This window comes from Nansenia antarctica (assembly GCF_963989245.1).
Source record: "Nansenia antarctica genome assembly, chromosome: 9".
Lineage (NCBI taxonomy): Eukaryota > Metazoa > Chordata > Actinopteri > Argentiniformes > Microstomatidae > Nansenia > Nansenia antarctica.
The window spans coordinates 25,286,806-25,313,677 of NC_137679.1; the positions used below are offsets into that span (position 1 = coordinate 25,286,806).

At 41.4% G+C, this 26,872-nt stretch overlaps 2 protein-coding genes across 2 annotated transcripts; both read right to left on the reverse strand.

Annotated features, from left to right (window-relative positions):
- Positions 1–4,038: 4,038 nt before the first annotated feature.
- Positions 4,039–8,852, reverse strand: sigirr (single immunoglobulin and toll-interleukin 1 receptor (TIR) domain; the record flags this gene model as incomplete). Its single annotated transcript, XM_080539655.1, has 10 exons — positions 4,039–4,214; positions 4,454–4,631; positions 4,807–4,957; positions 5,825–5,927; positions 6,273–6,416; positions 6,523–6,663; positions 6,884–7,011; positions 7,340–7,538; positions 7,987–8,158; positions 8,814–8,852. 10 exons carry the CDS (start codon positions 8,850–8,852, stop codon positions 4,039–4,041), a joined length of 1,431 nt encoding a protein of 476 aa, XP_080395781.1.
- Positions 8,853–11,445: 2,593 nt separating this feature from the next.
- LOC308165504 (anoctamin-9) lies at positions 11,446–24,895 on the reverse strand (the record flags this gene model as incomplete). The annotated part of the gene is made up of 23 exons (XM_080539656.1): positions 11,446–11,562; positions 11,759–11,852; positions 12,762–12,869; positions 13,029–13,176; positions 13,317–13,469; positions 15,449–15,645; positions 15,883–15,980; positions 16,131–16,188; positions 16,288–16,399; positions 16,833–16,869; positions 16,963–17,127; positions 17,375–17,479; positions 17,789–17,871; positions 18,004–18,064; positions 18,207–18,300; positions 18,528–18,662; positions 20,372–20,451; positions 21,281–21,339; positions 21,427–21,476; positions 21,615–21,754; positions 21,966–22,088; positions 22,318–22,398; positions 24,869–24,895. The coding sequence occupies 23 exons, from the start codon at positions 24,893–24,895 to the stop codon at positions 11,446–11,448; spliced, it is 2,325 nt and encodes a 774-aa protein (XP_080395782.1).
- Positions 24,896–26,872: the final 1,977 nt, after the last annotated feature.

The following is a 26,872-nucleotide window of genomic DNA, read 5'->3' on the forward strand; positions in this document are numbered from 1 at the left end:
CATTACAGGAGCAGACAAGGCAGGTAAAGGTCTTCTGGTCACACATGAAAAGCAGTTACAGGGCATGGTCACACTTGAGGATTTATTGATGTTACAGAGTAGAGTAACTACGTTAGACAAGAACGTTTGGCTAGCAAGGGGGGCAAGTCAGGATGACACAGGTCTATGGAGGAATCATGAGGGGTTGGTTGTAGCACCCTCAGATTTATTAGGCATGTTAATACAGGAAGCTCATGGATTAGCACATGTGGCTAGGGGGGAGGTAAGACGCAAGATCACCAAGAAATATGGGTTTTGGAGTCCATATTTGATGGAACAGATTGACCATGCTTTAGGTCAATGTGGGGTCTGTTGGAGAAACAACATCAGAGTGGGTACACCAGTGGTGTCTGGGCATATCCCTACCCCAATAGGGCCACGGGTGGTGGACAGGGGGGTGGATGTACAGAGTAGGCAGGATGTTGTGCCAACAGGTGCCGAGGTCCCCAGAGAACCTGAGAAGGAGGAGCTACGAGGAGATGCTGTGGTGTTGCCAGAGCCAGTGGCAATGCCAGTGTTACAGCCAGTGACATTACCGGCAGTGCCTGAAACCGAGGGGACAGTGGAAAGCTGTCCAGATGCCAATGAACCAGAAATCAACGAAGCAGAGAGTGTTGACAGTCTGGAGGTCCAGCCTGGGGGTGTCCAAAGCCTGGACACCTGTGCTACTGGGGATGCTGGCGAGTGCCTGCACCATGCTTCAGATGATGCTGAGGGCGACTCCCCAGACCTTAATCAGCGTGGGAGGGGACCAGGCGGCTGCCTGAACCTCAATGACACTGACGGACGACGACCAGTTAGGAAAAGATTAAAGACTATGAATAGGGTAGTGAAGCAGCAGATCAAAGGGAACGACGGGAATGGACAGCAGATGATAGCATGGCTGGAAACGGTCTTAGGGGCATGGGAAACTTATTTTGCTAAGATAGGAGCACCTATTATAGCAGACATGATTTTTGACTTTCTTAGAAGGCAGGGCCTCATTGACTGTTTTTGGAAAATCAGTCACTCAGTCCACGTTAATGAACTTTTCAGAAGACTAGTCCTCACCTGAGGTGAAGATCTATGCATTAATGCATTCCCTTTGTCCTGTGCTTACTGTTGGGGAATTATGTGTTATGATAACTGAATGTCATTATTTGTGTATTGTTTGTTTATTTCTATATCGTATGTGATTGATGTCAGTTGAGAAGTGATGTAGTGGTTATGCAAAGATAGGAAAGAGGTTCTGTTCCTAGCGCAACGAAAATGGAAGCTGCTGACTATGAAAGTGTTATCAATCTGAGACAGCGGTAAAGGCTGTTCTCCAACTGGGTACAAGTGCTAGTAACCTCTGACCCTGACGCTTCAAGGACAAAGAAAACATCGGTCGTTGGAAGTTGCTGTATTGATTTGTGCATGATGAACTGTGTTTAGTTTAATTGTGATTGTTATTTTCAAAATTCTTTTTATTATTGGTTGTTTTCTATTTTTTGTTTATGATATCTTTGGTTCCTAATACTGGTCCTGGGTTGGTCTGTGTTATTGTGCTTCTTGTGTTGTGTGTTGGTGTAGTTTTTCTGTCTGTTGTTGTTTATTTTTTAATTTTTAATTTTATTTAAATTATTTTTTTTTTTTTTTTTTTTTTTTTTTTTTGAGTTAGTTTGTGGGGTTTTGTGTTTTTGTTTTTGTTTTGTGGTCGTTTAGTTTCGGAACACCCTCTGGGTGGTCCGAGGGGGGATGTGTCGTATATTTCCACACACATGCATAGATAGTATGATAGGGGGTCATGCTATTCTGTAGCCTTCATGTTTGCACCAGCGGGCACCCGGAAGGGTGACATCACAGTGACATCACAGGGGACGGCCCTCATGACCATCTAGATAAGGTGATAGGCTATGACCTGTGACTGTATTTGCATAAGAGGGCAGGGATCTAGGGGACTAGGGAAAACCAGCGAGGAAGGGGGAAAGCGGTCTCTTTTTTTCACCAGGCCCCAGGATCAACACGTGTATGTATAAATCTGTTTGTAACTCGGATTAAATCATCTTAAACTCACTAGCTGTTGTTTGATTCATAACCAATAAGAATACACAACAGTAGGAAGAAATTGGCTCCAATCAAGCGCTGTCCACAGGGTATGGCATGGCATTGCAAAATTGAGTGATAGCCTTCCTTATTCAAAATCCCTTTTACCTTGTACAAATCTCCCACGTTACCAGCACCAAAGCAGCCCCAGACCATCACATTACCTCCACAGATGGCGTCAGGCACTCTTCCAGCGTCTTTTCACTTGTTCTGCGTCTCACAAATGTGTGATCCAAACACCTCAAACTTCGATTTGTCTGTCCATAACACTTTTTTTCCAATCTTCCCCTGTCCAATGTCTGTGTTCTTTTATTGGCCAGTCTCAGATATGGCTTTTTCTTTTTCTTCTATGCCACTCTGCCTAGAAGGCCAGCATCCCGGAGTCACCTCTTCACTGTAGACGTTGACACTGGCGTTATTGTACCATTTAATGAAGCTGCCAGTTCAGGACCTGTGAGGCGTCTATTTCTCAAACTAGAGACTCTAATGTACTTGTCTTCTTGCTCAGTTGTGCACCGGGGCCTCCCACTTCTCTTTCTACTCTGGAGCCTGTTTGTGCTGTTCTCTGAAGGGAGTAGTACACACCGTTGTAGGAAATGTTCAGTTTCTTGGCAATTTCTCACATGGAATAGCCTTCATTTCTAAGAACAAGAATAGACTGTCGAGTTCTCTTTTTCTGGCCATTTTGAGAGTATAATCGAACCCACAAATGTGATGCTCCAGATACTCAACTAGCTCAAAGGAAGGCCATTTGTATAGCTTCTCTAACCAGCAAAACTCTTTTCAGCTGTGCTAACTTTACTGTGCTAAATTGCACAAGGGTTTTCAAGGTTTTTCTAATCATCCATTAGCTTTTTAACGCGATTAGCAAACACAATGTACCATTAGAATACTGGAGTGACGGTTGCTGGAAATGGGCCTCTATACACCTATGTAGATATTCCATTAAAAAACAGATGTTTGCAGCTAGAATAGTCATTTTCCACATTAACAATGTATAGAGTGTATTTCTGATTAATTTAATGTTATCTTCATTGAAAAAAAACTGTGCTTTTCTTATAAAAATAAGGACATTTCTAAGTGACCCCAAACTTTTGAACGGTAGTGTATATACAGTATGGTACATGGCAGTCCTGCGCGCCCGTCCCGCTCCAGTTCTGCATCCAATTGAATGCAATGATTCATGCAGATCTATAGACTCGTTTTCAAGACGGGAAGCTCACTGAGTGGTCACTGGTGTCTGCACCCCGCTATAACAGGGCGTAAGTACAAAGCTCATTCACCTGCGTTCAATTTCAAGTATTTTGGTATTTATAGAACGACAGACACAATTTTAAACAAGCGCAGCCCGTTGTATAAATAATGCTTACCTCCGTTTAGAAAAATTTGCTTACGTGCAAGTCAAAGATTATTTATTTTACATTTTTTACAGTAAATGCACATTCACGGTCCACATTTAATTAAAAACAGACACAAAACAAAACAAAAACTAATTCCTTGAAAAAACTTGATCTTGCACAGTCAACCATTAATCGCTTTATTTGAACATTTCTATCAATAACATACAGTATGTACAGTATAATAACATGTGCAGAGCATACATAACAAAACAGCTAATATTAAATAATCAACAGATATTTCAAATAGTGATTGTAGCTGTAGGAAAGCCTAAAATACCACAAATTCAATAAATCAATAATTTGAACAAAAATCACTAAAACAGTATATATACTGTAACACTTCTATTAATTTTGAAGTACTGTATATTGTACCAACAGATACTGTTCGTGAGGGAATATATCTGTGCCATTTCTATCTGTAGTAATTTCACATACAGTATAAAGACAAAATAACATGACTGTGATTAAGTCAGTTGACACATTTCTGTAAGTAATTAAAGATGGGAGGCAAGAGGGAGGAGGGGGTTCTTCATCAGATGTCCTCCTTTGTAACAAGGCAGTAGAAGTCTGTACGGACTCCATAGTTGCGTGAGCCCAGGTCAGATATGTCGATCTCAGAGGACTTGAGCTCAGCCCCAGGTGCTGTGGCAGCAGGCAACACAGGGGCTCTGGAGAAAGTGAGGGTCTTGTACACAGGGAGACGCAGCCCTGGAAGAGAGGTAGGGAGGAGAAGAGAGGGTGAGGGAGGAGGTTGTAACTGTAAATTTGCAGGTGGGCATCAGGACTGTATCATCTAGCTACAGACAATATTTCTGCCTATGCTTCAACCTATGCAAGCAATTATCATGAATGTGACACATGTATCATAGGATCTCTGAACATGTTTGTAACATTGTAAACTACCCAAACATCAACATGGAGGACCATGACCCACCCTGCGCTCTTACCCAGGTCTCCTGCAGGGTCTGGGTCTGGGCGACAATCCAGGTAGTCTGGGTTCAGGGTGAGCATGGGGTCCTGGTCGTCCTGGAGCAAGGTTTGAGGGTCCCCCGCAGACTCACTGTGGTAGACCACCCTGCGGGGCATGGCCAGGGCCAACTCCTTCCAGAACACAGAGGACGGGGTCTGTGGAGAGACAGTACACACTCATCTACTCAGTATGCACATCAAACTCTACAACTGTGACCTCATTATAAAAATGACTTTCTTTCAGACAATGTTACAATGGCAAACATCTGAAACTAAACATCAAACATCTGAAACTTGTCCATCCCTGGCAGTTATCTTATTATGACCTCACCATGGAGTGGTGCCCCCATGTGAGCACAGTGAGGCGGTGCTGGTGCTCTCTGAGCTGGTGGGTGATCTCCAGATTCATGTGTTTGGGCTGGCCTGCCATCACGATGAAGATAGGCCGCTGGGATAGCTGCAGCAGGTGCAGCAAGCCCTGCCTGAAAACAAGGACATTGTCAGAGTCAATAAGACTAGACTGTTATATATTGAAACTGAATATACTGTTTATTTGAGACTAGATTGATATCATTCTGTCCATTTCTAGAACATTTCTAGACATTTCTAGTAGAAAGAACTGGAGATAATAATGGTTCTCTGAATATAACAGCCTATTCTTCAACCTTTTTACACAAGACATGATATTAATAACTTGATGGCTCTGGTGGACAGAGAGGGTGATATGGGGCATTTTTGTGTGCCTATCAAACATTGCAATATTCATTGTCTAATCTAAAATGTATTTTAAGTGTGCCCACTTTCAGTCAACATGTTTCCAACTTGACTTGTGACAGTCACTTGAGCTGGACCATGGCCAGATTTAGACTAAGGCCAGACCAGGTTAAGTCTAGGATATAGGAGAAGCCTTGCCTAGTGGTCAAGAGTTAAGGGTCAGCAGAACACACATAGACTTCCATAGGATAGAGCCATGTAAGGAAGACCATGTCAATATTGTAAGTTACGACAGACAGATGTACATCTATTCTCTCTGTGTGAACTAGTATAAAGGGAGACAACTTCCTTCAACACTTCGCTCTGCTTCCAACTGCCATAGCCAGGCTCGACTTCTCTTGTGTCTCTACCTAACGAAGCATGCTGCCTTGTAAACATCTGTACAGCCACCTAACGAAGCATGCTGCCTTGGAAACATCTGTACAGCCACCTAACGAAGCATGCTGCCTTGGAAACATCTGTACAGAATGTAACCCAGATCTGTATAAATCAATGATTACGATTCAACCTGAGTGATCAATGTCATCTCCGGCCACCTGACGAGGACAATATCTCCTTATAACAGAGGGTCTGACCTGAAGTTGTTGGAGCACCAGTCGTGTTCCAGGTAGGCACGGGAGAGCACCACGATGAGACGTCGGCAACGGCTCACATTCATCAGCAGCTCAGCAGAGGGCTCTGAGGAGGGAGACACGTGATAGGGTTAGACACAGTCAAAGTCAAAGTGGGTTTATTGTCACATACTCTGCGAGCAGAGCAATGAAATGCTTGATTAGCACAGGGCCTCAACAGCATCATATATAACATACAATAAACTCACTTTAATATGCAGTAGACACAGGTATACAGCCACCAAGGGGGATAAAGTCAGCCAAGACATCCACCCTCTTTACAGTCTGTTCCATGCCAAACTAAATAGTTTCCTACTACACTACATCAGAACTTTACATGTGACAAAGTTACATGATACAAAGTTGAAGTGAATGTTAAGCCCTCTTACTTCGTTATTGAGTCATTCATTACCTGAGCTAGGAAGGATGTCATTATCATTGAGGTGGAGCTTGTGTCCATATTTGTTCTCCAAGTGGGGTTTAAGAATGAAATTGACAAACTTCCTGTCATAGTCATTGCTCACATAGGAGATGTAGGCATCATACATCTTGCCGTCTGATGACATAAGGAGAATAGAAACAAGAGACATAATCAGTAACATTACCCGTTATCATAAATATTTGGACCAAATGACATTATACTGCTGCAGTGGGATCCTCACCATTGAGCTCATAGTCTCCATAAGAGTTCTTGTACCACAGTTTAAGGTTGAGGCGGCACCCAGAGTACACCATAGCAGCAATGGCCAATAGGACGAGGAGGGTGATGGCTGAGATGACAGCTGCAGTGTGGCTGGGGTGGACTATTCACACACGTACGCATGCGCACATGCACGTGCATGCGCACACACACACACACACACACACACACACACACACACACACACACAATCCAATCTCTGCCCAATATGATGATATAATATGAAATGTGTAGTATATAACCTCAGGTACCCATGACCGTGAAAAAACACTTTGCCTAGATATATTCCTAGCATTTATGGTCTGAATCTGCTATGCTCTTACTTGTATTCTGGAGGCTGAAGTCAGTGGAGATGTTCCTCACCTCGCAGGAGTAGAGGCCATAGTCAGGCTGCTCTCTGAGGTGAACCACCAGCACGCTGCTCACCATCCGCTGGGATTCACTAGGGTTCCTGGAACAGGAAGCACTATTCTAACACTGTGGTTCCAGATACTGTATACTGCTTTCACTGGTGAAATGTATTGATACGTTCAGAGATTAAATTGAATCATATTTTCTCCTCCGCTTTTATATCAGTTATTCTCAAAAGCTTTTATGCGTCCACATTTTTTTATTATTACAATTGCAAGCATCTGTACTTAGTATGGCAATGTGGGTGGCTACACAGTATTACAGTATTTAATGATCTATTAAATAGTTATTACTGTACAGCCTTACACCATCTAGTAGCACCTTCTGTATTTCTGTCTGCATCTAAAGGGGTTTGTTCCCTCACTCACCACATGGAGATGTTAAGGCTGTGGTTGGACAGTTGACTTCCATCATGGCTCCAGAGCAGGTTAGCATCACACAGTGGCTCCCTGGGGTCCCAGCCCAGGAGGGCAGTGCAGTTGAGGGACACAGTGGAGCCCACGGTCTCCCAGTGCTCAGACAGGCCCCCACTGGGCTTAAACTCTGGGGCTTTGGTGCACAGAGGCTCTGTGTGAACACATATAAATACAAACCACTGCTATAGTTGCTGACGACACACATTTTAAAAACAATAGGGTCCTTCATGTGCACAGCCCAACCTTGTTAGGCAGATACAGCCATTTCATCGCTGGAAGGCACACTGAAACCAAATGCCTCTTTGCAGGTATACCAAATACCAATTCCCCTCCCCCAAATCCAAAATGAAATCTAAGTTAACTCTAGGAGGTGTGACAATAGCTTACTGAGTTGGCCACCTTGAGGATATGCTATTACATTACACTTGATATTACCATAATCTTTACATTTGTATTTAATTGTATAATGCTATGATACATATGATTTGACAGCATGATAATTATATTGTGGCTATTCTGAATGGTCACACTCAATCTGAAGGTAACAGACCTTCAATAGTGAGTTACACAGTGAATGAGACTTTGAGATTGTCTGAGACTGGCAAACTCCAGGAAGGCTCTGCCCTTCTGATTGAGTATGACCCGGGCAGGGCTGGAGGGGGAGCCCCATGGCAGCAGGGAGCAGTCCCTCAGCCAGGTCAGCTGGGGGGAGGTCTGCAGCAGGCCAGACTCCAGAGGACAGTCCAACTGATGTGGACTATATACTATATACTGGAAATTAAAATATTGGAAATACTGGAAATTACACTCATCGTTTGGTTCTAATGCTTTGCATACTGTAGTTTGTGGACATAGAGTCTCTGTGTATGATTTAACAGAAGAGTATTGGCTACACATTGAATGCTGGTGAACCTAATTGTGCATGAAGGTGAACTTTCACCTAGTTTTTTAGAAACAACATAGTACAAATGGGTACTTTGCTGAGTTTAATAAAATCACAGAAAATGTACTTTATGGGGATGTTGATCCCCTTTTCTGTGGTCACCTGTTGTTTCACAGAAGCATTTTGTCAGACCATACTACCGCAGAGCAAACACTAACTGATAATGCAGTTATTTGCAAGCATGTACTGTCTTAATAATGAGTAACATCGGAGTCCATTGGAATCTGCATCAAGCTTGAACCCTTTTATTCACAGGAGACAGGTAGCCTACACACAGGACAACAATGCAAATACCACCAGAACTGTCAAACTAGCTCTGTCCAGCATACTACATACTACAATCACCAGTTCTACTAGCCCCAATGTGTGAGAGACTCTATGTCCAGAATGTTGCTGACATCAACAACATCCAAATGTAAAAACTAGTATGTCTAGTCACAAAGTGAGGCTACAGTTCTACAAAATATTCACAGGTAGTGAAACCTGGAGAAACTTGTCAAACTCCTCAGCTCCTGGACCCATTGTCTGTCTGCTTACCAACCTAATGTCTGTTTACCATTACTTAGGATGCATTAACATATAGGCACTGGGCATATCCTGGTGCAAAGTCCAGATTGGAGCCTAGGTCATTTTTGTCTGATGAATTACAGTGTGGCACTGATACATTGAGAGTAAAGATCGCGTGTATTGATTGCTGATTGGCTGTTTGTCTCTACTCCAAGCATTAATTCAGTTAATGCAGTTGTTTCTTTGAGGAAGTCTGCTGTTAACAAACGTAAATGTGGATGACCTGAGTAGTAAAAGTAGTTACTATTATTGTAAAACTGACTATTAATTAAGTGTAGGCTAGGTAACAACTGCATTCCATCAATACATTGAAACGTCAATGGATGGAATCTTACCTCCAGCAGACACCAGGAAATTGTACCACAAATTACACGCCACTATGAAAGCAACTAGTTTCGATGACATTGCTGATGTCCTTCTTATTCCATATGTTTATCCCTAGACGACGGATAGAAAACAGATGTTTTATAATGTTGTTCAGCTCCAGTAACTTAATAACGATCTAATAAACATGGCATAAGTGCAAAGATCGGAACATCTGCTGCACTGCTCTAGAATGACTTCTTGGATGTTGCGCATGTGATCACGTGATATTGGCTCACCTGTTCAAGGAAACTTTCAGAAGTAGGCTACCGGTGTATCTGCTTACAGTCGTCTCGTCTCAGACACTTATCGAAACAGTTTTTTGTTTGTTTAGAGTAAGAGTGCATAATAACAACAACCAATAAATACAAGTCATGTAATGTATCATTACAGCACCTGTGAACAACACTTAACAATGTGTTTACCTTCCTTGGCCCCGCCCCCACCTAGCCAATGAAAAACATAGCCTCAACAGGTCATTGATCAAATAAAAAAAGAAAGCAGAAACAAGTTTGTCTTATAACATTTGTTTTTAATTAAAAGTAAAGAAAACATTGTATTTCCTGTCCTTCAGTAAAATCTGAAAGCATAAAGGTATAACATAATACGACAAACCATGTCATAACATAGTATTCATATCTGTAGCTACTGCATGAAAACACAACCAGGGTGATTCACCAACAGTGCAACAATATAACAGTGCAACAATACAATAATAGAGACAAAGTCCTGTCCCATAAAAGCTTTCTTTATCTGTTTTTAAATTCATATCAATGGCCTGAAATCAAATGACCAGCATTTTGACATCTGACACAGAGCAACAATAATAACAAAGAAAAGGAAGATAGTCATGAATGCTCTTTACACACACACTCACTGAACCAGGTGGGTATTCCATCAAAGTCGCTAAAGGAAAATCCAGGTTTATTCAAATTACATTATAATTCTGATTTATTGTGATAAATCTCGCGAGAGTTATAAAAATAAGCCTGGATTTTCCTTTAGCAACGTTGATGTATAGTAATGATGATGATGAGAAGATTCCTTAAAGGTAGACTCTGGGATATGACGTCATATCCAGGAAGTCACAGCTACTTTTACCAAATATATTTTAAGTAAAGATGTGAACAATGGAAGGGACTAGAGGTGTACAGAGATGTCATCAACCATCAAAATGATCTGTATCAGCATCTGTATTTGGATAGAAGACCGGAAGTGGGCGTATACCGGAAGTCACCTTAACTTGGCAGCATTTTCTAACCTAATATTCATTGGCAATGCAATTTTTGTGCCTTCATTTTATGAATTGATTTCATATTGGCATATAATTAATGATGAAATGTATTTCCATATCTTCATACTGTACTTGTCATCTCTCTCTCTCTCTCTCTCTTTTTTGTATTATTTTGAAACTAAAACATTTTTTTTCTCCAAATAATAACAAGCAACGGGTAGAATCTGTATTTGTTTCCAGCTTTTTGTGCTTTCCCGAATAACATATTCATATTCGGGTACATCCCTAGAAGGGACTTGTTAGACATTGGCCCATGCACATTACCGCCCCTCTTTTATTTAATCTCCCAGAATCTAACTTTAATGTAGTCTCATCTACAGTACAGTATGTACTGTAGATACAGTGGACACATCATGGGGACGTCATCATTGAGTCCGTCCTGCTCTGAGACAGGCCTCATAACACTGTCTCAAGGTTCTTTTACATCCGATGACCTGTCAGAATTACAAGCACATGTTAGTTTGTTACATCATTTTGTACAAATTATACCCTTTTGAAAATGTCAAGTGGAAACTTTTTTCTGAATTCATTCATCCAGAGTGTAAGTTGACAGTAGATGACATTATGCATCACTGTACTGTATCTTACAACAATCCAAACAATTAGGGACCCTTTTTGTATAAATAACAGAAAAATATGTATTCACTAATTTCAGTTAAGTATTTTACATTTACATTTTTGGCATTTAGCAGACGCCTTATTCCAAAGCGACTTACAATCAATACATTTGAATACTAAGCATGTGAATCAGCAATCCACCATTCGTTGCAGGAAGAGTAATCTAGCTCGGGCCCGGGGCCACTGATAGAAGGAAAAACCTTCTCCCTATCACCTTCTTCTAAAACCTTTTTTTTTTATCTATATTTTTTTTTTTTGTATCAAATCAAAGTCTCACCTCAGCTCCTGCTTTAACCTGTTGAGTTTATCAAAGAGCCTGTCATTCTTCACTTGCATTGGAGCACTCGGAACAAACCATGCTGCAATGAATTTGCATATGACAACCACGTGCTGGAGATTGAAATAGTGAGATGGGTCCAGGGAGGGAAAAAGGCATTAAAATTGTGTTTATATGACATTTGTGTATAGTCAACACTTATAGTGATTAATGATCAGCCCAACCAATATGCTGAATTGTACAATAGCACAAAGAATGTTCTAATCATTTCTTGCTGGGTTAAGATAAATATGCTATGAGTAAACGTACCTCAAACAGGATAACAAAGGCAAAGCGCACAGCTAAGATCAGCCAGAACTGTTGAGTGAAGCTGTAGTCCTCATTACTTCTGTAGTCTTTATAACTGTGGTTAGAGAATACAAGCATTCTTAAAGACATCATTACACATTACAATGAAATAATAAAACACAATAGACTGTATTTGAACAGGGACATTTTGCTTGAATTTGATCAATCATAAGGGTCATCACTAGAGATGTTGCAATGATGGGTGGGAGTACAGAGGTGAGTGATAGGGCTTTCACAACCAAGGAACCGTTCCCGTTCCCGTTCTGGAACCTCCAAACTTTGGTTCTGTCTGGGGACCAGCCCGCGTTCATACGAGTATAACCGGAACCATAAGCGTCATCAACGTTGAGGGACGAAGGGGCAGGATAAACAAAAATGTCACAACAAGATGGCAGCTACTTCAATGGAAATTAGGATAATATCTTCCACTACAGTATCTGAAATAAGTAAGTAAGTAAGTAAAACTATTTATATAGCGCCCTTCCCAGCACGAATGCACAGGGTGTTTTAAATAAAAAAATATGAAAAGTGCAAATTCAAAACAAAAAGGGGACAACATAAAATAAACAATTTTCTATAAAAAAAAAGACACTTTCTAAACACGTTCTCTTACTAGCCAGCTGCTTTGTTACTGGAACAGAGTTTGCTGAGCATGTGAGGAAGATAGAGAGAATGATGAAACTTTTTTTTTAATCACTAAAAAGAATTAGATTATATTATATTCCTTCCTTCTTGCTAGTCTTCACAGCCTAGAATATGACACACCCACGGACGACATCATGGTTCTAGTTTTTGGTTCAGGCTGAGAACCACTATTTTCTGGTTCCAGCTGCGAACCAACTTTTCAGGCTCCGAACAAATTTATTTTTGGTCTGAATGCACCAGCCGGTTCCAGACTAGGTTTGCGTTCCCGAACTGGCGGTGTGAAAGCCCTATGACTGAGTGGTAACAGAGTGGTTCGAACCTGCAGGAGGTGACGTTTACCATCTGGTCAGGAGAAAACTCATTGTAGATGCTCCGGTCACCCAATCGTACAATGGACAGAGTGTTGTTGATGTAGCCTGTCATACAGCTGGGAGAGAAAAGACAAACAGATCGTCTTACAACTGTAGCGCTGAAGAAGAAGAAGAAGAAGAAGAAGAAGACATGGGTGTAGTAAATTAAGTACCTATGTATAGTAAATTAAGAACCTATGCTGAGTTAGCATCTCAGAATGGACAAACAAACTCACTCCATATCTGTCACAGTGCCATTGGCACAGGGGCCATAATGGTAGCGGTATACCAGGCGGGGAATGAAGTCTGAAGTTATGCCAATGACCAGCCCATTGGCAATGACTGCCAGCACACCAACAGCCTCTAACACATCAGTCCACACACCTAAGGAAACACAGCATTTATATTACACAAACAATCAATTGTTTATCCATTGTCGTAACATATACAATGGCTTATTTTCATTCTAATTGTTTATGAACATGAACTATTTCCATGTTACTAAGCACTTAAATGTTCCTCACCAATATCATTGGTTTTCTTGGGCACCATTCTGCGTTCAAGACTGACCATCTTGATGGCATCCAGGCGTATCTCAATTATGTTATTGATGAGAGCCAGCAGAGGAGCGAGGGGAAACGCTGCCACAAAGATAGTGGTGAAACTAAACTGTATCACTGTGGAGGGAAAACACAACATTCAGTTCGGTCCCAAACTCCTGTATGTTTGATATGTAAGATTTGTAAGACGTAGACTGTTTAGGAGACATGCTAATCAAGCCAATCACTTGGAACTGGTTTTCACCACACCCAGTGATTGTCAGTGATCAAGTTAGGTGTGACAATAACTAACAGTTAACATACAGGTTGGTATACCATGAGATGTTAATGGTTTGTATACTCTTTCAGACTGGGTAATGATCAAAGGGGTAAAACACTACAAGAGTGAAAACTCAGTTCTGGGTTCAGACCACACAGCTGGTCCCAGAGTATGGACTTGCTCTCTTGCCTGATACACCAAGTAAATGATTCCCTAAACACAAAAGTTGTAACTGTCCTTACATATTCAATATAAATAACATCAACAACAAGTCATACTGTAGCTAGCTAGCTGCCCAGTACAGTGGAGGTCTCATAGCTATCCAGTAGCCATGTTTGACTTTGGCTAGCCTAGCTAGCTCGTTATCTTAGCTAGCTCAAATTTAGCAGCATCATTTAGACTCAAATGGCAAATGTTAGTTAATGGAATAAGGGATCCTGCATGATTTGGATGACAATTGGTAGTCCTAGATTATCTATACTTCCTAAATGGATTGGAAATATGTGTAAATACTTCTCTGTAATTGAATGGGGGTCATCCCTATGTTCCCACAGCCCAATGGTCCCTCAGCCCAATGGTCCCAGATTTCTAATATTTCAAAATTAGGCCCTATGTTCCCACAGCCCAGTGGTCCCACAGCCCAATGATCGCACATTTCTAATATTTCATAGGTGGGCTAGGGATAGGGTTAGGGTCAGTGTTAGGGCTAGGGTTAGGGTTAGGGTCAGTGTTAGGGTTAGGGTTAGGGTCAGTGTTAGGGTTAGTTAGATTACTTAGAAATGTGGTAACATGCATTTTTAACGAACTCCCAGCTAAGTCAAAACACGAAAATCTGCGCTCACTACCTGCAGTGCATACACACCGTCTCCTCTCAGCTGTCCTGCATCGTGTAGTCAGCAGGGAGAGCCCGCAGCACAGAGCGTATAGCAATATGTCTAATTGAGTTAACTCGTATTATGCTTACCATCACCAAGTTCTCCCATACTGTGCTTTTGGACTAGTATAGTATGTTTATATCAACGGTAATCAAGTGCTTTAGTTGGCGAGCGAACTTGGTCAACATGAGTTGACTCACTGGAACAGGACAGGCACATGAGACTGCCATATACCATATATATGTCTGCCATATATCATACCTCCGTTTTATATGTATTTATCATCAGATTTTTCAATATAAAACGGAAGTATGATATAAATGATGGCAGATTATGGTATATGGCAGTGTCACGCATCTGTCTCGTACCAGTTCTGCATCCAGTTGATTGCATGATTCAAGTACCGTAGATAGTGCAACCCGGCAATGCCGACATGTGTGAAAGGGACCAGCATGTCAATCTACCGGTATTTCACTCATGTGTGTGAACGATGAAAATGCCGGGTTAACACAGGATGGCATTCTATGGAATTTACAGGGAACTATGTGTGAAATGGGCTCAACTCATTCCAATAATCCAATTCCGGTTTGTCTTGTCAATGATAATTCAGTTCATGCTTGGAAATGCTGGCTTTGGGCGCGTGCACAGAGTAATAAGCAGCCCAGAACAGACGATTGTCGAAAAGAAGATACTATGACTGGAAAATGACAGCCCAGCGCTCTGCTTATGGAGCTTTATGAAGACAAAAAATAAGTAAGTAAAAGTAAAAAAGGGCAATACTGGCACAATTAATGAGGCGAGGAAAATGGCGTGGCAAAAAATTGCTTACAGATTAAATGCGTACGTCAAACTAGCCCCTACTTAGTTTAATAAATTAACATTCACTACTGTGGATATATTGGCTCAAAATTCCAGCCAATCCCTGCTGCTGATCTCTACACTCGTTGCATTACAGTACCTACCCATCTCCAGAAACTCATTGAACAGGCTGAAGGAGTCGACATCATTGAGGCGGTAGTTGCGGAGCCAGTCTCTGAGCTTGCAGTTGTCACACAGCTTTGCTCCATGATTGATCTCTGAGTCCCCTTTCAGGTAGCAGTGGGCACACCTCCTCTGCAGTTTATTGGATCTCCTCCTCTTCAGCCACCTGCAAAACCAGCTGCTCACAAATATACACACACACACACACACACACACACACACACACACACACACACACACACACACACACGCACGCACGCACAGACAGACAGGCAGAAAGACAGAGCCACAGACACACAGACAGACAGATATGTGATGGACCTAGGCTACCAGTTGGACAAACCAGTCATATACTGTAGTGTACATACTGTGCACAATGCACATACATTGAATACATAGTTGATTGTACACTTACGGGCCAACAAACTCAAAGACATTACTGATGGTTTGTTTTAGCACCATGATTATGGCCATCTGGATAAAGAGGTCGGTGAGACAACCACTGGGATGACACTGCAATGTAAAGAATGCAGAGATGTTTATATCAGTGAAATCAGAAATCAGACACTTTGGAATATAAATTCACAAAAGTCCCACAGAATTTCAATAAAGTATCCATATCCAGTTTTAACTATTTGATGGTTATGCTGCATGTTTACTCACTTCTTCAAGCCTCCACTTCCCTGCTATCCTCACATAGCCACCAGGATGTCCATTTATCCTAAGAGGTTAACAGCATTACCATATTATTACCATATTATTACCATATGTCACTCTGTTATACCGACAAGCCAAATACCTCTAGAGGAACAGATCATACCTGCCAAGGAAAAAGGCAACATAGAAGAGTGAGGAGAAGTAGGTGAAGAACTGGAAGGTGAACATCTTGACAGTGAAGCTCCTCTCGGTGGCAGCAAAGGACCGCGTTTCTTCTGAGAGAGAAAACAATGCCTGATGACAATGGTCATGTAATTCACACCTAGACCAAAATATGGCACAGTCTCTAGAGCAGTGGTTCTCAAACCTCTCCTCTAGGACCCCCAGCCGCTCCATATATTTGATCTGTTCCACCACCAGCACACCTGATTCAACTAATCAAGTACAAATCATAATTGCTTTGTACTTGATTAGTTGAATCAGGTGTGCTGGTGGTGGAACAGATCAAATATATGGAGCGGCTGGGGGTCCTAGAGGAGAGGTTTGAGAACCACTGCTCTAGAGTGTTTGAATAGTAGTTATTAGAGCATCCATATCAAATCCATTGTTTTGCGGGGCTACAAATGACTCATAGATCAACAATCTCTGTCTACTGTAGTAAAAATGCACCTTATTCTTATTCTAGTCACTAAAATACCTATACCCTACCTATCTCACAGAGCTTCAGGGCCACCTTCCTGTTGACCTGCAAAGATGGAGAGTGGGTCAGAGATTCCTATAACACTAATAGCAGGATCACACAGATTGAATGTGGCACATTTTTGGACGGTCCCTGTACCCGGGTCATGATGGTGATGGTTAAGTAGTGAAGTACAGCGCCCAACATCACTGCTGCTGTGTTGGAGTGGTCACTAAGGAACTCCCAAGATGCCTCAGCTAACAGCACTGTGGCCACTACCCGGAACACCACCAGGGCATGAGCCAGGCCGATGATCAGCAGCATCTGAGGACACCCACACGCACATGCAAATACACAGGCATGCGCACACACACACACACGCACAGGCACACATGCACACACACACACACAGAACTACAGTAAGTACTTTATTCAGATCCACTCTGAAATAAACATGACCGTAATGAACACATTTTTTTTTTCATCAATGAGTGATTGTGCACTACCCATTGATCAACCCATACTGTAAAGTACAATCTATAACAAACTCATGTACCAGACTTGTACTCACCATGAGGGTGACTAGAATCAAAACAGAAGTGCTGCGCAGATAGGAGTGCTTGTATGGCTTGGACTCACAATTTACATTGTTCACAATCTCCAGGATCAGCTCATCCTTCATGTAAAGACAACATGTCAAAACTGAAATGAGATGGTTCTGCATTGTTGCCTTAAAGCAGGCAACCACCAGTTTCAGAGGACTAAGCATTCACAATAACAGTAACATGCGCACATTTAGCATTTAACACAATTTCTCGAAAATCTACATTTAAAGCAATGGAAAATTAAAGCATGGCAACGAGACTATGAGACCATAGATCATGTAATTAATTAGTATGTGAGCAGCTTATATTGCATACACTGACTAGACGATGATTTGACTAAATCAACCAAAGACAACCAGTGGAGCATCAGTTTAGCATACCTCCTCCTCACACCAGTCATTGACCTTCCATTCACACACGTAGGAGGCCCGGTGACGTTTCCAGAACTCCAAGAACAGCGTGGCTGTAAAAGAACATGCTAGATGTTTCCAGGATTTTCATGGAATTAGTCCTACTAGTGGCTTTCTCAGCACTCAAATATACAGTACCATATTCATTTTCTTTAGGCTCCTACAGTACACACAGTATGACTCACCCCACACCGCCATAAACATGGCAAAGGCCACTGTTCCCTCGTTGTCAAACAGAATGTTCACCTGTAGAGAGACACAACTATATATCAGCACCAACCGAACACAAACACATGCACACCCACCCGCACGCATGCACACACACGCACACACACACACACACACACACACACACACAAAAATCCATGTCAGTGGATGTGTATTCTACCTTAGCATAGGTGCATGTGTCAGACAGCTGCCACACTTTGCATCTGTTGTCGCACAGGGGGCACATGACAATGTCCGCTTCACAAACCTCCTTTCTACAAGAGAACAGGAGAAACATATTTAACCAAGGGGTTAATTCAGGGATGGGCTCATTGTAATGAATGGAATGAAAGGTATCAAACATGTGTTTGATACCATTCCTGATTCCTTTTCATGCATTACAATGAGCCCACCCTCTGGTTTCTACCTCCACCAGCCTCCACTGCTGTACATTGTAATACCCCAAAACAGTCTGTCATGTCAGAGTGGTGTGGAAACTCACATGAGAGGAGAAGTATTGAAGAAGGCCAGACCGTAGAGGAACACTATGACCCCCAGGATGGCAGCAGGGATCAGCAGGCAGGTGTACCAACCCAGCCACAGGTAGTACAGGGCTACCTTCTCTCCAAAGTAGTTTCTAACAGACACATGTGACAAGGGTAAGAGCATGGAACATTGAAGAGCATTGCTGTCTAAGTAAAACATTCTCAGCATGATCCTGAACCTGAGTCTACAGCAGGGTTTCCGTTAGAAAAATTTGCCGTCGGACATCGTGTCCGGGACGAATTCGATTTACCGGACAAACGTGATATATTCCGGTCATCATATTAAAATATAATAAAAAAATTTTTTTTCAAAATCATATTTCTTTTTTTCAAATCTAATATAGCTGTTTGTCGCGGTGATTACTGTTGTGTAGCGGCCTATATATGCCATTTAATGTCTATTTCTCATCCGATACGATTAGATGCGAGCTATATAATATATAATAATATAACATGATTTGACGCATGCGCGCTATGCCATGCGTCAAATCCAGCGCTGAACGGGCGCCTCACTGGGAACTGAACAGACAGCATCGATCAATGAACGGACTCCACATTACGTTAACTGAAGTTTGTTAAATTGTTTGGGATTAATGTGAGTTTTCTATTTTCTCTTTCCAGTTTTACCCTTTTTTTTAAATCAATAAAACAACGTCATTTCTATAACCAGGTCTCGCTGGTTGGGAAGGCATTTCGTTTAGCTCGGGAGTATGACAATGGGGAGAACATAACTGTTTATTGAGAAACAATTGATAGGCAGTCTGGGATACGTATATAAAGAAATACCACAATGTCTAGATGTATAACATTTTATTGAACAGTAACAGTGCAAGCATGTAGGCTTCTGGCGTGACACGGCTAGCCTAATTTCCGTTCATATGCCTTTTATCAGATAAAATAAAATAGAATAAAACTCTTTGAAAATAAATAGGCTTTAAATTAACTTGCAATGCGTATAGGCTAATTTCCGTTCGATGTTACAGCCTAGGGCTAGGCTATGCCTTTTCTCAGATAGATAGGGGATAGCCCTGTAAGCTCATACGGGTCTGTATGTCGTCCTGAAGACCGGCTGTTAGATCATATCGCTGAAGTTTGTCTCCATCTTAGTGTAAATGTTGTCCGTTTTGTTTGTTATCCTTGTTATTGTGCGATAAAGTTAAAGCGCTCCGCTTCGGGACACCATTTTCAGCTGAGCACCAAACACACACACACTCGTGTAACACTGCCCGAGAGAGAAGGACCCGCCCCCTTTAGTTAGCCTATAGCCTATAGGCTAACTAAAGGGGGCGGGTCCTTCTCTCTCGGGCAGTGTTCTGTGTGTGTGTTTGGTGCTCAGCTGAAAATGGTTAGAGGGAATTATTTTCACCGGACATTTATGTCCGACGAGTTTTCAACTTGTCGGACTTCCACTAATTTTACCGGACAAAGACCGGGAATTACCGGTTAACGGAAACCCTGGTCTACAGTACACCCAAATACCGTGAAAGACATCAGTGTTGTGACCTGGGGTGGTCCAGTGATATAGCACCATAGCCTATGGTGTACACATATGCCCATGTCGGCATTGGGTTTGAATCTGGCCCATGCCCTGCTGACACACCCTCTCCTCCTTTCTTTCTCTACTATCTCTATCCAATAAAAACTTAAATGAGAGTGGGACTATCACACTCCAACAAATACATCAGATATCGACCAATATCGATCATAATGCACAGTGTTTAATGACAGTGAATATATTAAATAACTAATTTCCAATCATTATTTATTGATAACAAATATACTGTGATGAAGTGGGTCTAACCTAACAGCAGTTATGGGTTGCCCCTGGAGACAGGCACTCCATCGTGCCCAGCTCTTTCTCAGTTCCTTCTGTTTCTTTCTCTAAAACCACAAAGAGCAGAAAGTCAGTGGGGAATTAAGAAATACACAGACACACACAGACACACACAGACACAGACACAGACACAGACACACACACACACCTAAGTTCCTTTTGATGACTCAATATACTGTATTAGTATGACACATGTTTTGAAGACCTTCCCAAAAAAGAATTAAATGCAATAACAGATACACAGCTAACAGATATAAACAGATACTCTCAGCTGTCTGGTACTCTGCAATGACAATAAAGTTGAATCTAATCTACTCTTCAGAGGGATGTTATCATGTGCTCTTGACAGGTTTCATATCACAATTGTAATGGTTCATTTCAATAACATAGTCTAACACGTCAATGTCAGTGACGAAAGTAACTGGGGAGAGTTATCTGTATGATCATGTTCCTATCTTTAGCTTGTGGGTGTGCCATTGTGCAGGGCAACACACTGGGAAACAATGGCAGGTATTCATTGTGGTTTATTGTCATCTCTCGTTTTGACCTTTGGAGAGAGTGATTGAGACTGAACTACCTCACACCTCATGTCAAACACATTAGCTAGACATACCTACATACCTATCAGGCTCGATCATCAGCTAAAATTAAATATAATTATTCTCTCAGTAGTTCAATGTTTGTATAAAGCCCAGACATTTCTACACTGTGCATGACCCCATTTCCTTCTGGGTACGACCAGTGCCTTAAGCTCTTTGCATGTCGGATATACCAAAAAACAGGAAGAGATCAACACCAGAGAGACAGAACGAAGGAAATAGAATTCTTGAAATTCATGAATTGCCTTTAAGAGCACTAGTAAAGCACTATCTTTACCTCATGCAAGCAGAATTCTGCCTCAAACACCTTCCTCTTCATGAGATCCCTGAGGTCCTCTATAGAGATGGACAGATGACAGGGAGGGGAGCGTCAAAGAGGGTCCAGCGCAACAATTGGGGGACTGGGAGCTAAGTACTACTCACCTCCTGTGTCAGTGAGGGTATGATTCAGGATGAAGTGAACAATCCTTATTCTGAAATGAAAAGACATATGACTGCCATCTTGAACATGTACAGTAAGTATGGTATGAGCATGGAATGAGGAACTGCATAGATTATAAAGGAGATGGCATTGGTGGCACACCTACACTAAACCAGTGTGTGGTCATTACCTGGTGGAGAGAGGCACGATGCCCTGATGTTCACAGCTCCAATTACAGGCATCAGACACCTTCAGCAGATATCTGTACTTCTCAAATGTTTCTTTTGGAGCTTGGATCCCATAGAAGACTATACTGTCATCTATAATTTTCTAACATGTAAAAACAATACAATTACCACAGTTTAGTAGATCAAACTCACCATTCGGAATTTAAATTTGGAATTTTATTGCAAAAATCTTACATAAGTCGTACATAAGTCCACACAGATAGTTTAACAAATCAAATACAAATTAATGCATTTTACAAGACCTCAAAAGTGGTTTATCATTGCTTGCTATCCATGGAATAGTAATTACTCACAGTTATTTTCAACTTCTTCCTCTTTAACGCCTCAATGAAAGCCTCTTGTTTCTTGAACGACTCTTTCTGCTGGTCATCAATAGCTTTAGCCACCAGGATGTAGTCGTATGATAGTGGAGTATGCTGTGGATGAATTAAAGTAAAGTCACACAATCACTGAATCCATGCAGTGAGTACTGTACAGTACTGGGGAGGCTGATGGAGGTAGCGGGCTCATTGTAATGCATGGAACGGAATTAGGAATAATATCGATACATTACAATGTGCCCATCCTCTTTCTCCACCACCAGCCTTCCTTGGCTAGTATGTCAACAACCAGTTGTGTTGATCAAAGGTGAGTGAGATCTCCTACCACAAGGGTTGATGATGATGCATCACAGCCATTCTCTTCTCTTCTCACCACTCCAATCAATTCCAGAAGTTCAATGCTGGCCTACAACAAAAAAATAACATGACTGGAATATGTATTTTTCCAGGGAAAATCTGCTTCATGACCAGTGATGCCGGTAACGCGATACTAAGTAACGCGATACTCTAATCTGAATACTTTTCCCAGTAACGAGTATTCTAACGCGATACTATTTCCAAATCAGTAATCTGATTAAAGTTACTTATTCAAGTGGCTGCGCGTTACTATTGCGTTACTACCTCATAACTTAGGCTAAATGCAGTATTTCTTTGTAATGTTCGATAGTAAACAAACATTTCTCGCGTCTTGGGGAGTGACGTCAGTGCCCACGTTTTCAACACGAGGTTACTATGGAAGGCCATGCCCGCAAAAAACGGCTCTCGACTATCGCGAGATTGCAGCAGAATCGCTCACGTGTATCACCACGCTGATTGCACAGTGTAAACAGAAGCGTAGCCTACACAATGGAGCGAGAACAGAGATATGCGTTAAATAGCTGGAAATATAAGGATTATTTTGAGTTTGTGTCAGCAAAGGATGACAAGAACATAAATGTTGATCATTGATAAACTAAATTGATAAGACTCACCCAGTTTAGGATTAGGATTATATTAGGATCATATCTGAATGGTCAGGGTAGGTTTTAGGTTTTGTGAAACCACACCTTGCTAGTTACTGTTAAATAAAGATTATATTTATTTTATTGTTTAAAAACAAGTATTTATGTTGGGTGAGGCAAAGAAAGACTCTTTATTTTGTTGTTTTAAGTTATTGTTTAAAGTTTAATTATGTAATTTAAGTTACTGTTAAAATAAAGTGAGTATTGGCAAAACCAGTTTTCATTTTTATGTTGCGGGGGGGGGGGGGGGTCGGGTGCCTAGGCAGCTGCCAATAGTAACTAAAAAAGTAACTAGTAATCTAACTTAGTTACTTTTAAAATCAAGTAATCAGTAAAGTAACTAGATTACTTTTTAAAGGAGTAATCAGTAATCAGTAATCAAAATACTTTTTCAAAGTAACTGTGGCAACACTGTTCATGACAGAGTGCGTTATCAAACAAACAATTAAACAAACAAACACTAGGCTACAGCCTTAAAGCCTCTAAGGTTCTCAAAAAGAATGATCACAATATCCTTTCGGCTCCTGCACCTTATTTATAAAACGTTGCCCAGGACTGACGTGAAGAGGATGCGTATACGAAAGACAGAAAGTTTAAACACAAAAATATTCTGATTTAGAACACAGTGTACGTAGGTCCCACGCCGGTTTACCTTTATCAATCACAATCAACTCTACATTTTGCGTGAATGAGCGTCTTGTCCCACCCTTTTAACGCCCATAATTGCCGATAAATGGTCAGTGAACGCCCCTAATGAATATGAACCATAATAAATGCATGACGACAATGAAGGCAAATCCCCATAGAAACGCAAAAAAAAAAACAAGTTATCTATATCAGTTTTAAACATAATTTGTCATACTGTTCACGTTATTATTTATGTTAATGTCCGTTTGTATTTATTATCCTAAATCATGTTTTTGTGTGCACTCCAGGGAACTCTTCATATATAATACGTGAGAGGTAATATTTCGTTTTATTTTACACAATTGTATCTATTTTCATCCATCTGCCATCGGAGTTGCAGTTGCTAATTTCTCCACTTTATGTGCGTACGCGTGGATCAGAGTGTCCGTGTAGGACCGCACATTCTACCGGCAAGTTTGTTTTTTATAATACCAAAGTTTGCTTAGCTTGCCATGGTAAGTGGCCCCATGTCAAACAAAGTGGCATGCGCCTCCTTTTTTGCCTACCCAAGCTTTATAAATGAGGCTCACTGAGCATCATTAGCAGTGTCTGAGAGGTGGTCAAGGAAGGTTTGCCTGACAGCAAGACATGTCAGTGTATTCTCCCAGCCATCCATGGTAACCATGATCTAGGTCAGGGCAGTGTAGAGGTAGGCTACTGTATTAGCAGAGACATCTAAACCAGTCACTTTGGGAAAACCCCAGCATATCATGTTAAAACCTGGAGGGTCTATTAGAGAGATCTACCTACTACTATTAGGCCTATTAGACTGTGGTCTTTATGCTACCCCTAGTGTCTGAAGAGTTTGACTGCCGGTGTTTCAGTTGCCAGATCTCGGCTCTGTGATCATCACAGCCCTGAAAGCTACACCAAGGTTCATTTCTATGCATGTGACGATAGGTGATGTGGTTTTGTGTACTGAAACATGTTGAGAGGACGTGATTTCATTTTACAATGTTGCAATTAAATGAAGAATGTAAGATCACTACACCATAATTGTCCTTTGTCCTCACCACGCTCTGGTGAAAGCATGACCAAATGCCCTCAATGTAAAATACCCTAATTACATACAAGATAAATGAGATAGACTTTTTCATTTATGTATTTAATGAGACACAGGCCTACTACGCAGACAGACATAGAGTTGACATGCAGGTGAAACCTATGGTTGAATTAGCCTGAACCTACCTGCCTCCTATGAGTGTAGTGGGACATGATGAACAGGTGTTGAATCCAAGAGCGACGTCTCAGGCTACAATGTTAAACCCTGTTAAATCATACAGGGGTTCTATTGTTTCCTTTTACTTATACGAAATAAACTTGTATGAAGTATCATTCGTGCACTAGAACAGGACAACAACCAACTTCCGTACTTCCACAAGGAACAGTGTTGTGTATCTGGCTCAGGAATGTGAAAGCGACTTTACCTGTTATATGTGATGTCAGAGGCTTTGTTTTATTTATCTCGCGACCTTTGAATTGGTATGAACAACTCAATCTCAGTGAACAACCATCAATATATTCGATTCATCTCCTTTTCCGTGTGAAAATGTTTTAGTCACGTTGCTGATCAAACTCGCAGAATCAAACTCTAGCCTACTTATTTAAGCATTATACAACAGTTTGTTCCGACCAAGTAATTTGATTGGACAAGAGGCATTCCATGAGTGCTGATATACAGTATAACAGCACTGGGACTTTTAACTATAGATATATCACTCCGAAATAACCGTTAATATCAAAGTAGCTAGCCTGCAGGGGTCGGTTGCACCACTTCTTACTAAGTATAAACTAACCCTAGTTATAGCGTACAAGTATTACTAAATCAAGATTTAGTCACTACTAAACTTGAATGGGTTGCACCAAGCACACTAGTTATGACGTAGAGCTTAGTAACTACTAAATATGTATTCATCAGAGCAACGCATCCGGGTACTTTGGCTCCCGTCATGTCCACGCCCCTTTTTGGGTGATAGAAGTGTAGAAGTTTGACTGGCGGTCAATGGAAATTTCTGGTCTTTGCTACTTTAATCCGATAAAATAAGAAAACCGTAGTGCTTTTTAGATATTAGGAGCCCAAATCCGATGGCCAGTTAGGCAAACTATTATATAGTGTCATTGCCGATCAATGATCGACGTCGTTATATAGAGAAAATTAATGAAATAGGGGTTGATTCATCAGAGCAGTCATACGTCATCTCCCTGTCATCAGGCATTTGTAGTTCTTCATTTGATTTGCCGTGTAAATCCCCAGATGAGAGTGTTACATTAGTTTTCTTAAGATAGGATAGTAAATAAATCTGTTCAATGGGCATTTGCCAAAGTAGCCTACTGTTAATCAGTATTTATCCTGTATGGTGTATTCAGGGGTGCTCATTACGTCGATCGCGATCGACCGGTCGATCGCGAAGGTAGTGTGGGTAGATCACACGGCATTGAAAAAAAAAACACACACACACACACAAACACACACACACACACACACACAGACAAGCACACACACACACACACACACACACACACACACACACACACACACACACACACACACACACACACACACACACACACACACACACACACACACAGACAGACAGACAGACACAAGCACACACACATGCACACACAGACAGACAGACAGACACACACACACACACAGACAGACAGACAGACAGACACACACACACACACACTCCGCCGCCCGGAGACGTCGATGGCACCTGGCTTGGCACTGGCCAGTCTGGTGTAAACCACTCAGAGCTCCTGAGTTAATGTTAATGTTAATGGACTACCAGTGTGAATATTTGTTATATAGTTTAATAAATCTCTTCTTTGATTTTGAAACAGTGTAGCGTGGCCTTAATTTGTTATTATTACAGTACATTTTTGTGTTCGCAGCAATGGCAATATGTTTTATTTGGTTGGTAGATCTTGTTGAGCTGGTAATTTGAAAAGTAGCTCACAAGCCTAAAAAGTGTGAGCACCCCTGGTGTATATGAAGATGTTATGACCATTCATTCATTCATGACGTTTTATCATGAAAATAATGAACAGCAAGCTAGATCCAAAACTAGGGCCGATGGAGGAGGGCAAGTGTCACATTGGACAGACTACCAAAACAGACAAATAAAGTATCTTAACGACAGCAAAAATGATGGATGTCAGAAATACATTACCTGGAGATTCAATAAG